General features: G+C 38.7%; 1 protein-coding gene across 2 annotated transcripts in view; it reads right to left on the bottom strand.

Annotated features, from left to right (window-relative positions):
• ndst3 (N-deacetylase/N-sulfotransferase (heparan glucosaminyl) 3) overlaps window positions 1-14,839 on the bottom strand; it is a 62,748-nt gene extending 47,909 nt beyond the window's left edge. Inside the window, exons 1-3 of one of the 2 annotated variants that reach the window (XM_084401560.1) lie at window positions 14,465-14,661; window positions 12,672-12,850; window positions 11,332-12,586 (exon numbers count right to left, since the gene is read on the bottom strand). In XM_084401560.1, coding sequence (XP_084257686.1) covers window positions 11,332-12,315 — 984 coding nt within the window. In that variant the 5' untranslated portion in view covers window positions 12,316-12,586; window positions 12,672-12,850; window positions 14,465-14,661. Of the gene's footprint in view, window positions 1-11,331; window positions 12,587-12,671; window positions 12,851-14,464 lie in introns of both variants that reach the window. The other variant, XM_084401559.1, reaches the window with a different exon arrangement.
• Window positions 14,840-17,553: the final 2,714 nt, after the last annotated feature.

The raw sequence follows: 17,553 nt of genomic DNA, 5'->3' as shown, positions 1-17,553 counted from the left end.
TATCTATCTATCTATCTATCTATCTATCTATCTATCTATCTATCTATCTATCTATCTATCTATCTATCTATCTATCTGGTTTACCTCAGTTCATGTTAGGTCTGTGTTTAATGACTTTCTAAAGCCAAAAAGCTCAACACGGTCTGCTGTGGATCAAATCTGCTTTTTAAAGGCAGACTGTGTGCATATGTGTACATGTGTGTGCGTGCACCAGGGGAACCGGGAAAGGCTCCACATGTAATATTTATTGGACATGAAATCATTGCTTATTCCTGAGGCCATAAGAAAAAAGAGCATGCGCATATACAAGCCCATTAATCTACCTCGGTGAACCCTTCAGATTACTGAAGAAAAACAAACAAACAGTTAAGTCTGTCATTTAATTTTTTACGTGTGTGCATTTTTTATTTTTGGAGAATACAACGGGAAGAAGAAAGCATCTAAATCATGTAGAGTTGTGTGTGACATTGCACTGGTTCCTGGGACCAGAAGTGGTTTTCCTCAAGGGGGCGTATGGAGGCTCAGAAAGCTGAATATTCTCGTAAGCTGTGATTTTTATAAAAATAAATAAATAATGTATTCACTATCTGGTACCTGAGGTATAAAAACAAATTGCCATAAAATATCACGTGCTGATTTCTTTTATAAGCAGTTTGAACAGTAATTTATTTATTATTCATTTTTAGTTTACATTTATTAATCTCAGCAAAAACACAAATTTAGGGATGGCATGCACTTTGTTTCAAGGAGCTCCATTGATAAAATTAGCTCACTTGATGCCAAAGACGAGATAAGTCATTGAGTCTGGTTAGTCTAGTGTGCAAAGAGACCCGGATACAAATCCCAATCTAGTGCATACTTTTTTTCTTTTCTTTTAAAAAAAATATACTACAATAAACTAAACAGCAAGTGTTTACATGCATTTTCTTATGGAAAACAGCAATACTGATATGTGAAATTCAATCATTATTAGGGTGACGGGTGACTAAAAAAAAAATCTGCCACAGCGTTTTATACTTTTTGAACCTACAATAATCATGCAACTTCATTATCAAAAGATTCAAATATTATTTTCCTTTGGAAATTGCATTCAAAATCCACTTGGCTCAGAAATTTGAGGAGGCACATGCCTATACTCAGTTTGAATGGACATGATTCTTCTGATGCTGTTACTATTATGTCGTGTTCACAGATGTAGGTGTGCAAATTTTCAAACAAACTTCAAACTTTTCTGAAAAAAGTGTCAAACACACTTTTCTTCAGGAATCTGAGATCTATGGCTGCAACCAAAAACACTGCATCTGAACTGAGAAGCAGGAAATGACAGCTATGCATTTCGTGTTTGTTTTCGTGTACACTTGCTGACTCGGGGCATCGAAACAAGACTTTAACACATCCGCCCAAAATGCACAAAGCACTTCCAAGCTCTTTTTTTGGGTAAGATCTGAATTAGAATGGGCATGTACGCAGAGAGGATGGGCTCGATTAGATAAGCCATGTTTTTTTTAAGCAGGTAAAAAACAGGGGCGAATGCTAGAGCTTGTACATTTTTATTTAGATACAAACAGCAGGGGGGGGAGGGGAGATAAGAGGGATGAGAAGTCAGAAATAAAGGTGAAAAGAAAAGTAAGGTTGGCAAAAAGAAATAATCCCACACAAATGCCAAACATATTGTTGTCACAGCAACACTCCTTTCACAGCAACACGGCTTACTGTTTCCCCTTCTTTTTTTCCGTCTCTTTCTCTATCCATGTATATTTACACGGGCATCTTATCAAAATAGCACAACTTTATTTAACGAAACAATAACCTACTACTCTATTGGGCCAGAGCTGTGTTCATATACATACATTCCCATTACATCAGAACTGAACTGATGAATTGGGATCTCGCCTGAGAGCCTAATCACCTTCGAGTGTAAACTAAATGAGCCAATGGACATTGGCGTGCGAGATTTGCAATGGGAACTCCGCCCTGCACATATCCTGTACAAGGAGTCTACTCGCTGCTTGTGGCGAGTACACAGAGTACACGAAACCTCTCAAACTTGTTAGGTGTCGCCCAGCCCGCAGCTCTACAAATGTCTGCTAGCGAGGCGCCGTGTGCCAACGCCCAGGAGGAGGCAACACTCTTGAGTGGAGTGAGCCCTCGCCCCAAGGGGGCACGGCTGGTCTTGGGCCTGATATGCAAAGACTATGGCGTCCACTATCCAGTGGGCCAACCTCTGCTTGGAGACAGCCTTTCTCATCTGCTGGCCTCCATAACAGACATAGAGCAGCTATTCTGAGGTCCTGAAGCTCTGTGTTCGGTCCACGTATAGGCGCAAAGCAGGAACAGGACAGAGCAAAGCAAGGGCTGGGTCTGCCTCCTCCAGGGGAAGCGCTTGCAGGTTCACCACCTGATCCCTAAGTAGTGCTTATTCAGTTCTGACGTAACGCCTCCATTCCCTCCTTCAGGGAATAGGGTTTACATTATAACCTAGATGTTTTCATGCCTTGCAAACTTTTAACATTTCTTTTTGCCATGAATTCACATTGTTCTTACAAATTCTGCTGATTGTCAGCCGGCTAACATAGATAATGTTTCATCGAATATTTAAGAATGATTTTTAGTCTTGGAAATAGTAAAAGTAAAAAAAAAAAAGAAAAGACCTGTATACCCACCCCACCCCTCTTTCCCCAAAATATGATTAATTTTAGTAAGTCAGTTGCTTTCAGACTTTAATTTAATTAAGTGTTAAAAAATTACATTGACTGATTCAATTATAATTTACATCTTTTCTCAAGCAAAATAAAATAATTCATTTAGTTATGGTACTGCTGTTCATCACTATGATTTAAACTCATTTATTTAAATTATGCTGTTTTATTAGTTTAGTTGGTGTAATTTTATGCATATTAATATACTAAGGTTGATGCCCTAACGGATATTTTTGTTTTATCCTTAGTACTGAATCATATCCAGTAATTATATCATTTTAAATATAATGTTACCATATCTTTAATGTAGTTAGAAACTTTTCATTATTTATTAACTATTTTTATTAACTCTTTCTTAAGGGTAGCTTTAAATTATGCGTAGCTTGTAGCTTGGCATGTAGCTTTCCCAATAAAGCTCATAATGTGTCAAGTGCGAGAGGACACACATGTGAGTGTGTTGTTGATGTGAGTGTGCGGCTGAAAATGAAGACAGCTGCTTAGCAACCTACGTAGCCTTTTAACGGAAACACACACACACACACACACACACACCAGCTCCATCTTACTCAGAGCAGAAATATCATTGGATCAATACTTTCTGAAAATAGGTCTGGTGTGTGAGTTTTTCTCTGGTTGCTCTGTATTTGACCTCCTGAATCTCAGATTTAACATCAGACTGATGCTTCTGTTTCAATCTGCTCTAAAAGTGTCAGGTTCACGTGACTTTTAAACGACCAAAATTATTGCACTGTTCACAATCACATTATACAGCATTCTTTAAATCTGTCATCTTGCTAGCATAGCAGAGCACACACAATCAAGCACTGACAAGGTCCACAAATTACAAAATCTCTGACCTGGGGCTTTTACCGATAAGCAGAGTCTGTTTACCTACCAAAATAAATAAGAAATTGCCACTGAACTTGGGACTTGCCAGAAATGCAAAGGACCAGGTGGCTGTCCAAGTTTTTTTTTTTTTTTTTTTTTTTTTTACATTTACTTAGATTAGAGAGGAAAGAGAGGGAGATGGTATTGGAAAGGACAACAAGCAAGTTCAACTGTGCCACATGTTGGAGCGCAGACTGCAAAGCTGATGTGTGATGTGTGTACTCAAAATTCTTGCTTGAATTCTTGCTTCCTTCACCTTCAACCTGTGGCTAGTCAGCTACAGTAGTACACTGCTGTACATTGTTCTAATTGTTACATACTGATAATATCAAATGTGAGGGTATCAAAATGTATCCAAATTTTACAATGAACAAATGCAATTAAATATTTAGCATAATTATAACCAAAAAGGCAGTTAGTTCCACATTTAAGCTATTTTATTCGCAAACAGCATGAACCACCCACAGTCTGATGCGTATTGCACACAAAACTGGAAAGCACTTGCTCAATCTGGCAAGCTCTAATCTGACAAATTTCGGGAGTAAAGGCTCACAGGGTAGTTTATCAGTCCTCAGGGAAGAAAAGTCATGTTAACAAGGAACTGGTTGATACAATGAGCACTTGAAGGCCGAATTTGAGATAACTGTGCTATAAGTTCAGACATATTTTCTGCTACTTTTCTGTATATGGTTTTCAAAAGTTTGTAGAAATATTCAATATTCTGCTCTGGTATTCACACCAAAACGAAGAATAAATGAGAATTCACAAGAAATTATTCTGTAAATACATTTCTACACAAGTCCCGTGGGCCTCAGGAGATCTTGTAAAAATAATAATAGTGTCAAAGTCTGAATTCTTTCAATATCTTTGTTCTATTTTGTCCATCTTTCTGCTTGTTGACCTTCTTGACACCATCATGTATTTATGTTTATCAAGTCTCTTTAAATCACTTTATCTCTCTTAAAATGTATCTGGAACGGAAATGATTGCCTAAGTACTGTTCTTCTTTCTCATTTCCCCTGTTTTCTAACCCATATCTGTGTGTGTGTGTGTGTGAGTGTATGAGAGAGAGGGAGGCTTCAGGAGTCACTTTGATTCTGCTTTCTGTCTCTGGCTGAATGTGTGCAGGTATAGCTTTGATATTGTGATTGTTCACTGTGATTCTGTTTAACAGTACATGTTGAAGTCAGTGTGAAGAAGTGTCAGCTTTGTCTTTAATCCTCATCTATATGCTGCTTCAAAGCCAAGAATCATACTCACCATGCACACTCACACACCACACACATACACATACACGATCTGCTGTAAGTGTACTAGGGCCACAAGATCTAACAGCTACATCTCAATATTTATGCATTTGCTTTGAAAAGGCAAAATAGTGATTTGTTTCAGAGAAACCATCATTTCGACCATCATTTTTGTATCCAATAAGATTCAAAAGAATTAATTCAAGATGTCAAATGCAATCAAAATCCAGTTAAAAATAATTAAGCCATTCCATGGTTTTCTACAACCATAAAGTGCGATATGTATTTATACACATTTTCCTATAACTTTTTAATACATTAAAAATGCTACACAGTGACCTAAATCACAGTGAAGTAAACTGTACAAAGAATAAAACTGTAAACAAGGTGAAAGATTTTTTTTTTTAAAGTCACCATGAAATCTAAATATATTGCATATCTTATATTAAGTATATTAGAATGATTTATGAAGCATTGTGTGACACTGAAAACTGCTGTAATGGCTAATGAAAATATAACTTTGCCATCACAGGAATAAATTACATTTCAAAAATACAATTATTTTAAAATAACTGTTTAAATATAAAGTAAATGTATTACAAAATATTACTGTTTTTACTCTAATTTGATTAAATAAATGCAGCCTTTGTGAGCATAAGGGACTTCTTTCAAAACCATTAAAAATCTTACTGACCCCAAACTTTTGAATGGTAGTGAATATGATTAGTTTATTTAATAAATATATAAAAAATATTCATATATTAAAAATGCCATGCCAAAAGGCAAATATTACTGCAATATTACCCAAGTGTACATAATTAAATTCATAAATACTTCATAAATACTGCAGTTTCAGGGCTCGCAAAATAGCCCGATGTCCCGGGGCTATTGTGGTTTCCAGTCGGGCAACCAAAATGCATAACCGGCCTGCCCGATGGGCTATCTGAAATAGTGTAATCAAATTCCTCCCTTTATTCACATTATTGACTAGTTATTTTAAGGAAAAGTATGACCGCGCAAGTTTTTGATCATGCTGATTTATCCATAGCGCAATTTCTCATGAGTCTCCATGCCTGTTTTAAGAGAAACATATGATAAATAAAAATTAAAGCTCCACTTGCATAAATGCTTTACTTTGCGTGTCAGAATGTTTGAATCCATGTGCTAACACACTATCACTGTAAAGCTGCTTTGAAACAAAAACATCTGTATCGTAAAATCTGTTTTCAAAACTGCTGATGCTTAGAATCTTGTACCGGAACAATCAGAGAAAAGTGTCAAACAGTTTTGCCAGACGTACGATAATTATCGTATTTGTATACCTCTGTTCGATGTACGATCAACAATGAAAAAAATCTCATAATGTACGATAATTTCAGAATTGTGTTGTGTCGCTGTAATCAGAGTTTCTATACAAATTGGTCTAGCTTTGGATTCAACGTCTACCGTCATGATCGTGAGGAGAACGTGAAAGTGGTGTTACGCATGTCTTCCATCTCATCCAACGTTACGTCTTCTCAGCCAATCATTGTGGAGAATGACTCTCTCTCTCACGAGCACAAGTTAACGTTCCTTTTGTATATTGTAAACAAAATTGCATATCATAAACATGTAATCTCTGTATGTTTTGCAACAACAACAAAAACTCACAAAAAAAGTTAACGTTCCTGCCGCTTAGTTCGGTTGTTTCCAATCGGAGGTCGATAGTTTAGCAATAAAATAATTTGCAGGTCATGTCAAAAAGTTGTTGGTCTAGATAAATAGCTATATTCTGTGTGTTTGACCCATGTACGATAATTTCCTTCCAAATACGATAATTTTGGGATTCTGGTACGATACTTGGACACTCCCAGTCTGGCAACACTGGTGTCAAAGCTTCAAAGAGTCATTATTTCTCCATCCCTCCTGCATCCAACTGCAAGTTCTGACGTTTGGGGAAGACAACTGGTGCTTCCACCCCTTGTAAAGCAGTGCCGTTCTCACTTAATTTATTGTTGCTAAGTGACAGAGATTGCGTGCGCAGTGGAGAACATTGCGAACATTGTGTGTGCGTGTGTGACAATGTTAAGAGGAACATGGATTTACGGCAGTATTTCAGTTCCACTCGGCCCAAAAAAACAGATGTTTTGACTCCTAACCAATTTTCTACATTCAAAATTGTCTTTTTATTTGGGCTAGTAAAATTCATTTCGGGCTACCAAAATCTGAAGAGTGATTTTTTAATTTTGCGAGCCCTGAGTTTGAGCTAGGTGAGTTCAGAAGGTTCCACATACACATCTGTGCTTAAATGCCCTGTTACACAACCACAACCACCAACACAAGGTCACTTTAACTGCAATTTCAGCAGAATCTCTGCTTGGGGAATCCACACACACACACACACACACACACACACACACACACACACACACACACACACACACACACACACACACACACACACACACACACACACACACAGGTAAAGTGATGGTAAATCCCATTTGTGTTTGTGAGAGTGTGCAAGTGTGCATCGAGTCATTTATCACTGGTGTCCCCTGTTTTTTCAGCCTGTCCCATGGGCTGATGGGAGATATGGCAACCAGTCACTAAGAGTGACATTCTAATCTACAATACCTACATCTAGTGCACACAGGGTTCTTTCTTTCTCACTCTCGCTCTTGTTTTCTATCTCTCATCTTTACACTCTCAACAAATACACGACATGAGCCTATTATGACAAGAGTCAAAAAGTAACTGTTGTATGATTGTTTAAGTAATCTAATGGAGAACAATAATTTGTGATATTTTACAAACCAGTGGCTCTCAACTGTTTTTGCTTTAGTATAATGATCAAATGATTTTCAAAAACTTATATAAAATTTAATTTTTTTTACCTGCTTTTCGAGAATCAGGACATCCCAGGCTACTTTCTACCAAGCAGTTTCTACCAATACACAGCAGATATATGAAGAGTTCAGATGCAAAAGCCTCTAAGTGCCATGTGAAATTTTCTTCTAGAATGATCATTTTTATAAAGCTCGTATATAAAAGTTCAGTGATTTCACTTAAATGGCAATGAAAATTACCTATGAATTGTCATTTAAGTGAAATTACTGAACTTAAATATACAAGCTTGATAAAAATGATCATTCTAGAAGAAAATTTCACATGGCACTTAGAGGCTTTTGCATCTGAACTCTTCATATATAGCCTAACAACGTGTGATTATATGATTAGTTGCATTTTATTTTAGCCATTTGGCATAGTTTTTTTCACTTCTGACCGTATCAGAACAGACTTGTGTCGCATTTTTGGGTCACTGCCCACCAGTTGAGCACCATGGTTTTTCCATTGATTAGCTGTTATCTGCCATTTCATTCCACTGGCTTAGTATCGGCCTTTCCTCACACACGCACAAACACATGCACCTGTTCTGGATTCTGATAGCCTGCCATAAACAGTCAGATTCTTCTCTATAACCAGCAGTAACAGTGGCTAAAAACAATGGCTGGTGGATCAAAGCCTTCCCACTTCTCTCCCCCATCACCGCATGCCTTGTTTTTCCCCAGAATCCTCCGGGAATTTTCCGCTGACATTTCCAGCCGTGCTCCAGAGCGACTAGCTCTAATTCTCTCCCTGAGCACCCCCTCCAGAATCTCCATCTTACCACTGGCTCATTTGCCAGGTCTAAATTAGCTCAGACCAATCGGGAAGAATTTGACAGTGGACATTCTTAGCTAGCAACATCTGGGGAGGTGTCACGTGCTTAGCCACTAACCTTTCTCAGAGAACATTAGATTCAGAAATTAAATGTGTACCCACGCTAGGTAATGGTACCATACTGTTTATAGAGTCTGTTTGAAACCAAGTGACAGCTAACAATCAAATTACCCATGGAGCAACCATAAAGAATGTGTCATCACTTCCCGTGTCCAACGGGTTCAATATTTTGAAATAATTGAAGCCAGTCAGGTTTAGATTTCTGACAAAGACGTGTAAATGTTAGGTACCTCATTTATAATCCCTCTTAATACATATTTATGGAAACGGAAACTCAAAAATATGCATAGGCCTAATCAGTAGCCTAATTACCATAAGTACCAAAAGTTGTTATCATGCAAGTGTGCAGACGGGAATAAACTAAACAATAAACCTTTTGTTCTAAACCTTGATGCTGTTTTCCGTGAAAGTAGAATTTAGAAGAAATTTCAATCAACTCTTTCCATTGAACGACACTTCGTGTCAATCAATCAACATCGGTGGCAATCAAGTAAAAACTAAAAATTACCATAAAGGTGATGATACATTGGGCAACTTTTTGAGCAATGCTGCTGGGCAATTGTTGCCGTCAACGTGCAACCAGGAGACACAGGACTCACAACAGATCTAAAGTATCCAGATAGAAATTTGTTGCCCATTCGCAATGGGAAAGTGCCCAAGGAAGATTGCCCAGCAACATTGCTCAAAAAAGTTGCCCTGTGTATTATCACCTTAAAAGTAGTAATTTCGCACTTAATAAAGCACAACGGAACATTTTAAACAATTTAACAATATAATCATGGAGGCCTCCATTGCTTTCCTGGGTGCCATATGGCAATTTACACTTTGGCCAGTAGGTGGCGAAAATTAACCTTTTTGCATTTGCTGTGATCAAAATTGCCCCCTATACCCTCATTCACTATTCCCTACATTGCTCCACTAATATAGTTCACTTGAAGGAGCGAATGAAAACAAGTGAGTGAATTCGAACACTGAATGCGCCGAAAGGGCAGCCACTTTTGCATAGTCTGTGCTCATGATCATTTGAAACGTAGCAAACTGACAACTCAAGTCCAGTTGTCATGAACATTTATCTTGAACTCAGTCATGGAAACTAGTATGTATACGCCTTAATTAAACAATTTAATAATCAGTTAAAAAGGAATTTATACCTGTATGATATTACGCTGTAGCCACATTGGACCAGCGGTTTGGAAAATGGATGGATGATTCAGCTGCGGGCGAGACGTGGGAATTCATTCGACACACGACTTTCACAGTGCATCATAGGTATTCTCTAGCCGTTGAGCGTACATCGGGTGTACACTCGTTATTGCGTTGCATTGTGGGACTGAATGAGTGCTTTTGATAATGTCCACTATGGTTTCGGACACCACTACAAATGGCTGTCCCCATAAATAGTGCCCTATTTAAGAGTATGGGGGCGATTTCAGACACAGTCATTGATTTGACAACCACCATTAAAACAGCATAAGTAGAAGAATGATAGTGTAGAAGAATCTACTGGACAGGAGATTTGTGCTGCATATGGCGCACAGCAGATCAATCGCGACCGCCACAATTTTACTGTAATGGTACTGGTTGTTTTTCACTAAAACCTTTTGGAAAACAATCAGCAAGCTGCAGTTACTTTTTTTGTTGACACTCTTTAAGTGCTTTGTTAAGCGTTAAAGTGAGTCAGACGGTACCGCAACTGTACTGAATTCACCCAACCGGATATTCATTAAATGATCTCCTTTCATTTTCTACAGAAGGAAGAAATGAGTATACATGAGGGTGAGTAAATGATGATAGAATTTTCATTCATTTCATTTCATTTTAGACTGTTCTTCACAAAAGCAGATAGCTTCAGAAGACACACAAATTGTATGGACTACTTCTATGGTGTTTTCTGTGCTTTGACAATTTATTATGAAATTTGGCAAGAGTCAACATTGAAAAAAAGAACAGCATGTTTTGGAACAAAATAAATAAATTATGACAAAATGTTCATAGGTGACCTGTTCCTTTAAACATTTGACTCTCTCCTATTGTATCCATCTCTAATCGTAGCATAAAGTCCGCATTAATTCATATACACTCATGTGCATGCACTTGAAACTGAAAGCTCTGGAAGTCATGAAGTCATCTCACAATGGAGAGTGAGCGGCTCTTCAATCTCAGAGAGGGGCCAAACGTGGGAACGAGATTATGAATGAGTATGTGAAAGAGAGAATGAACACCATTTTACTGCTCTTGTCCCTCTAAATAGCCTCTTTATACTGACTGAGGCCAACTCAAACACCCACTCCAATTCAGTGACACACACACACAACATCCCCTTCTTGTCCTCACAAAAACATTCACATTTAGTATATCAGACGTGAACACCTGCGACTAAAAATCAACCAAATAGACTTATTGATATTTAGTCTATTTTGTTTGTATTTAGTCACAGGTGTTCTTGTCTGATTTACTAAATGTTTTTTTTCACCATTTTCACCAAATGCTGCATGTAAAAATCCCACACAGCTAATTAGAGCTCAGATTCTAGTCTTCGTTCTGTCTTTTGTGATTAATTGGAACAGGTTGGAGATAATCTTGTGGTAGATGTGTTTGTAAAATGTAGAATGTCTCTGGTGATGCATCCTATCATGGCACAATTTAAATGCCCATATAATAATTGTATAAATATATCTTATCATTTATTTTTTTAGATTTTAAATTTACTCAAATTAGCACACACATACTCTTACCTTCACGTCATTGACATTCATTCTCGTCCCTTTCTTCCCCACAAAAATGTCATCTATGTCAACCAGGATGTAGCGTTCCAGAGATCGTGACAGCTTTCTGCCTGTGAGATAAGCGATGGCATCCACCAGTATGAGTCTGTGTAACCAGTAGCTCAGCCCATGTCCAAATAGCACACGCTGCACCCCATCGTACAGACCCAAGTCCTGCACGACGGTAGCATGGAGACCCTGGGGACCTGGGATCATCTGGGCCGCCCCACTCTCACTGGGCCGAGCTTTAGCCAATAGGACTGGTTCATATGTGGAGTGATTGAACTGGAACACAGTCCAGTCTTCTCCTGGTAAATGCCCTCGATCCACTTCTGCTCGTGTTACGTAGAGCAGAGGTGAGCGTGGGTTTACGCAACAGTCCCGAAGTGCAACATTTGTTCGCAATGTCAGAGGGAAACCCCTCAGCTGCTGTGCAGGCTGGGAGTTTTCACTTGCACGGTGAAATGCGATGACGCCAACGCTATATTCGGCGCAGTATTTATCCAGCAGGTCGCGGTTCCATGCATCCATTCCGACATACTTGAGAAGGTTCTCATAGATTACCAGTGCATAGCGTCCACGGCCTTTGTGTGTTAAAGGTGGGATATCACCCTTCCCTGGTGCAATTTCGGCATGGTAAAGGAATTGGTTGGATTCTAGAATGGCGATGATGTCCTGCCCCAGTTGAGAATACTGACTTTCCACAAATACCAGCACCACCGGATCCTTACGTGACGGATCGATTGGTTTTGGCGTCCGAGGCTCTGACTGTCGGAAAGGGAGGGCCCTGAGGTCAGCACAGTCTGGACCTATGGCACGGTCCGCAAGATCCAGTTCTTGGGTGGAGCCTGTGTAAAGGTAGTAGGCGGAGACTAAAACGCTGACCATACAGAAGGTGGCGAGGAGGATGACCAGCCTCCTCAGATTCCTCCGCAGCTTGGTGGCCAGATTCATGGCAAACGGCGCACATGTGTGGGAGTGTGCGTGGGTGGGAGTCTCTGATTGATCACTGATGCGGGCTAAAGCTGCAAAGTGGCTTTTTTGGTGATCATGCTGCAGTCATGTGACCATCTCACAAAACTGGCAATTCCGCTTCCAAGACAGGCCACTTTTGGTTGATAACGTGGCACAATGTTCAGCCAAGACACCAGCTGTTACCGAAATGAATCCTTCACCCAACTAGCAGCCCTCCATGTCCTGAGATTTCTCCTGACCCCCAACAAACCTGGAGATAACACAGATGACAAATGACAAGCAAATTCATGTTTTAGTACAACTTTAAGCATCTCTGAGGTGTGTGTTCCTCTCACAGAAGTGTTCATCAGGGGTGTGTATGGATGCTCTTGAGGGGCAATTCAGCCGTCAGCCTCCAGGTTGTTTTCAATCAACACTTCACCAGCTGTGGCCAACACTTCCCGGGAGGAGTGTGTGATTGGTTGTATATAAATAGGAAGTTGGAGGCTGAGCCAGTAGGAGCCTAAGGGTGGCTCTAAGGGAGAAATTCAAAATTTGTCCAATAGGAATTGACTGTGTCGCTCATATACTGCATGTACACAAGGTAATCTACATGACCACATTTTGTCTTCAAAATGTTGCTACTGCAGAAAAAGGGATAGTGGCAGGATATTTTCTCATAAACTGCAAATGCAGTACATCCAACAAGTGCACTTGTTCGCTCTCTGTTTATGTGTGTTTGAGACTATGTGCATGTCATGATTGGTGTAATATCAGAGTACGTAATTAAAGGAACATGAATTACACAAGATTGAAATAACAGATTACAACGTTGCGCTGGAACATCACAGGGGAATTCAAGAAAGTCGTGGGATGAATTTTATAAGGCGAGAAAAACTTAGATTACCAAAAGAGTGTTCCCTAGTTCTGCATCATAAGAGCACAGGTTTACTTAGGGAGTAGCAATTGCATTTACAAGACATTCTATATGAAAACATGTGCTTATTTTTGTAGTCTCTGTCTATTTTAATATTTTACTATTCTATCATGTTTACTGAAAACTTAATGATCAACAAGTTTAGTGTGGTATGCGGGCTGCAAAGTCCCGCTATGTGTGCAGATTTGGTTAATACTTGCTAATACCTTCAGTAGTTGTGTGTACATTTAGGCTACAATTTTAAAGGGTCATAAATCGGTCAAATGAAAAAAAATTATAATAATAGTTTTAAATCTAACGTCAACAGGTTTGTATGATGAGGGTATGCTTCAATAAATATCGTCACCTTCTTATAAAAAACACTGCGCCTAAGAGATTTCCTCACTTGTACAGGATAGTGAAACCGACGTGTGCGCGCACGTGTGCGTGTTTCCCCGCGAGGCGGCGCATTCTTTAAAAAGAGAAGCATCGCCAGAGATGAGATATTTTGGCTACATTAATTGCATTAATACTAATAATATAAATATGAATACCTAATTCATGTCTTTGCTCAGTCCTGTTATGTTTAACAAGACTACATTAATACATTTTGGTTAAAATCCTAAATAAACTACAGTTTCTGTTTAAGATTAAAAAATGTATGTCAAAAATATCCTGAGGAAAAGTCTAAAACAAAAAGAGAAAATGAAAGTCGAATATTAAGAGACAAACAAACAAAGATAAAGTAGCCTACATTTACAAGTAAATGCAGCCTCAACACATGCAAGGATTCTAAAAAGAACACTTAGACAGTTATTAATGTTCACGATGTTCTGTAAGATAGAACATTCTTTTAGAAAATGTTTTCAAATACTTTTCAATTAGCCCAAGACGATATGGAGACAAACATGCACATGTGCAATTGTTTGTGCGTATTAACGGTTGTTTTTCAAACTAAACCGGAGGCCGTTGTCAATCGCGCTTAAGAACTGATTTTGCTCAAGAGAAATTGTATTAAAATAAAAGACTATTAAAGCCGTTAAATAGCCTACAACGCGAGCGAAATTGAACGCACAGCATCTCCGGTCCGATATCGGTAATGTGACATTCCAGCACAGCATATCTCTAAATCTCACACACACAAAGACGTTCAGCACCCCAACCAGCACAAAGTTACAATACTAACTCAAAACTAGCCGCACTTTCGTCATCTCCGACGACGAGCTTTCTTACCTTGAGCCGAACCTGAGGTGCAGCTGAGCGGGAAGCTGTCACAGCAGAGCCGCCTCTCTCCGGAACACCAGCTCCTTACAGCTCTGAACCCGAGCGCCCAATCTCATCCACTGATTCAGAGGCAGCCATCTGGAATGATGCGGGGACCGGCTCGCTATTCTCTCCGCGCCCTCTTCCCCTTTCTCTCACTGCGACACGGATTAAAGGAGCGCGGGGGGGGGGAAGACAGGTCTGGAGACAGGAGGAGAGACAGGACTGGAGAAAGGAAAAGCGCTCAAAAGACGAACTGAAGAGAATATCCCGAGAGGAGCGCTGAGACACAGGACTCCCCTCCACTGTCAGCAGTGACTGAATAGAGTCGCTGCCGCTCTCTGCGCTTTAGCTCACCAACACACACACACACACAGACACAGAGAGAGAGAGAGAGCGAGAGAGAGAGGGAAAGAGAGATGCTCAGAGTGATTGGCAATTTATATTATGGTATGTAACGTAATGGTATGGCAAGTAGCTATACCACGAATACATGGAAAGTGTGACAAGTGCTATTATGCTAATACTTTTTTATTTTTTATCACGGTATAATTACTAGCCTAATTATTTTCTTCGCTTAATAATAGTTATAACAATATAGTAGTAGGCCTATGTTTAAATAAATATGCAAGCAGCTATGCAAAATAATACTCCATTAGCCTACATGTAGTCATACTTTATACAAATATGCGTACTCCTCAGTGTTTGTAAAAAGAGTAATTTTAACAACGGTATACAGTAAAAACCTGCTAACCTATTATAAGTTACCTTACCATATACTGTAAAATTATATTGTAGCCTACTTTAAAAGACAATACATGTAATTTACTGAAAAATATTGTAAAAACACTCTAAATATTGTTAAAAATGAAATAAATTATATGGCTAAAATGAGTTTTTTGACAATGAAATGTATTGCCTTATAATATGGGGAAATGGGCATTCTCAGAATTCCCTGCATGAACAATCACATCTGTTTGGATTTTTCATTTAAAATCTATTTTTGTAATCAGTTATACTGCTGATAATATTTTGTGTTTATAACATTGCGATTTGCCATTTTATTATTGACTGCAGTTTCAGAATTTTGATTAATTTCAAGCCATCATATTCTATTGTACAACCTACATATTATTTTCAATGCAGCAACATATTTTAATGTCTCAAAGATGTTGATTTATTAACATTAATTTAATTGAATGAAAAAAAAAAAAAAAACCCACAAAAATGGCATCCTGTAACGCTTGTTGCATCTGCTGGTTTTTAACATAAATTAAATTAAAAAGAAAATGAGTAGAAAATAGCATATTTGACCCTTGGTGCATTCATTCCAGTGTGGTGAAGAAGTAGTCGAAGAAAAGGGGAAAAAAAATCCTACAAAAGTTGTAGATACTTAAACCATAACATCATACTTCTCTTAGCATTTAATTCCAATGCCCAGTCTGGTCTCCATGAGTGGGATTTTCTGTTCTGCTTTTCGTAAATCAAAACGGTTTGAGGGTTTAACTCAAAATGAAACAGGACAGTGCTGACTTCTGCAGAAATGCTAAAGGCAGTGTAGGCCAAACTGTTCTGCAGAATTCTACAAATGGCATGAAAAAGATTGATGTGATTATAAACAGGATGAAGGGAGGTGCAGATTTGATTGATGATTAGGTCATTTTACAATGGGCAATATAACGAAGTGAAAACGGTTGTATATACTCATAAACAACATAAGAGCTCTTTAGAGACATGTTCAAACATGAGTGCAAGCACTCAACCATTTAAAACACTGAGTGTGATTTGATTAACAAACCAACACTCGCTGCATGCAAACATATACACACGCGCTCAAAGTTAAACAGCTATTTAAAGCAGGATGAGAGCTTCTGTTGGGTGGCCCGCAAGTCTGATGAGTTGATACAGACAGGAGCCAAAGAATCTCTCTCTCTCTCTCTCTCTCTCTCTCTCTCAAGCACACACACACACACACACACTTCTTAGATACACTGAAGAGGCAGCATTAGTGTATGCCTCATTTGGGCCAAATGTGATGGTCTGGCAAGCGTTCAGCTCTCCTTCCTCTTGCTCCCCCACCACTCCTCTCCATTCCTGTTTCCCTCCCTGTCCATGCCACCCCTTTCTCCCCTCTCCCTCCTTCCTTTCTGGAGCTAATGGGGCTGAAAGCTTCCAGCAGTTCTCTGCTAAAACATGCGTTTAATTTGATTATTTACTACCTATTGTTTTCTGCCCTATAGAGCCAGAAGAAAGTAAAAGAAGAGAGAAGGTGTATGTTTGTGAGAGAACGATGGGAATATGTGTGAAAATTGTAAGTGAGAGAGACTTTGTGTTTGAGAATGTGTGTGTGTGTGTGTGTGTGTGTGGTGGGGGGGGGGGGGGGGGGGGGGGTAATTGTGTGTGTGATGAGTGTGTATTGTGTGTGTGTGACAGGGGAAGCCCAGCTCGTATTTGTTATTCTAATTGAGGCTCCTCAGTTGTCTATGGATTCATTGTGTTACACTCAAGTCAACGTTTAGATTTAAACCCAATAGGACCAACACTTTATCTTATCAAAACCATCCCCCACATAAAGAAAATTAAAGGAAATTATGAACTTCCAAACTCCCCCCTCAAACATAAACACATTTAATAATCTTCCTACTAATCTCTAAACTTAAACAAATATGTTTGTAATGTTTTGTGTACCTCTCAAGCTGAATTTTTCTGTAGTGCAAATTTGGAAATTTGAATTACAACATGTTGCATGTTAAATTGTGTTTCATTATAAATTGCACTGTAAAAAGTGTAGATCTGCAATTGCTGCCTTAAAAGATATTTAACTGCATGATTTAACCCATACATTTTATGAATTTAAATGAATTTACTTAGGTTGAATAATGTTAGCATTTTTAGGTTATATATATATTTTTTTTCCAGTGTGCTAAACGAATATACAGAATATAAATGCAATAAACATTGCATAAGGGTAGCTGACAAATGACATGGACATTAACTTTTTTCAAACACATTTTTTTTTATAAAAAAAAAAGTTTTGCATTCAGTAATACAGTATTTTA

Source organism: Rutilus rutilus (genome assembly GCF_951802725.1).
Source record: "Rutilus rutilus genome assembly, chromosome: 2".
In the NCBI taxonomy this organism is placed as follows: Eukaryota; Metazoa; Chordata; class Actinopteri; order Cypriniformes; family Leuciscidae; genus Rutilus; species Rutilus rutilus.
This window is presented reverse-complemented; position numbering and strand designations above follow the sequence as displayed.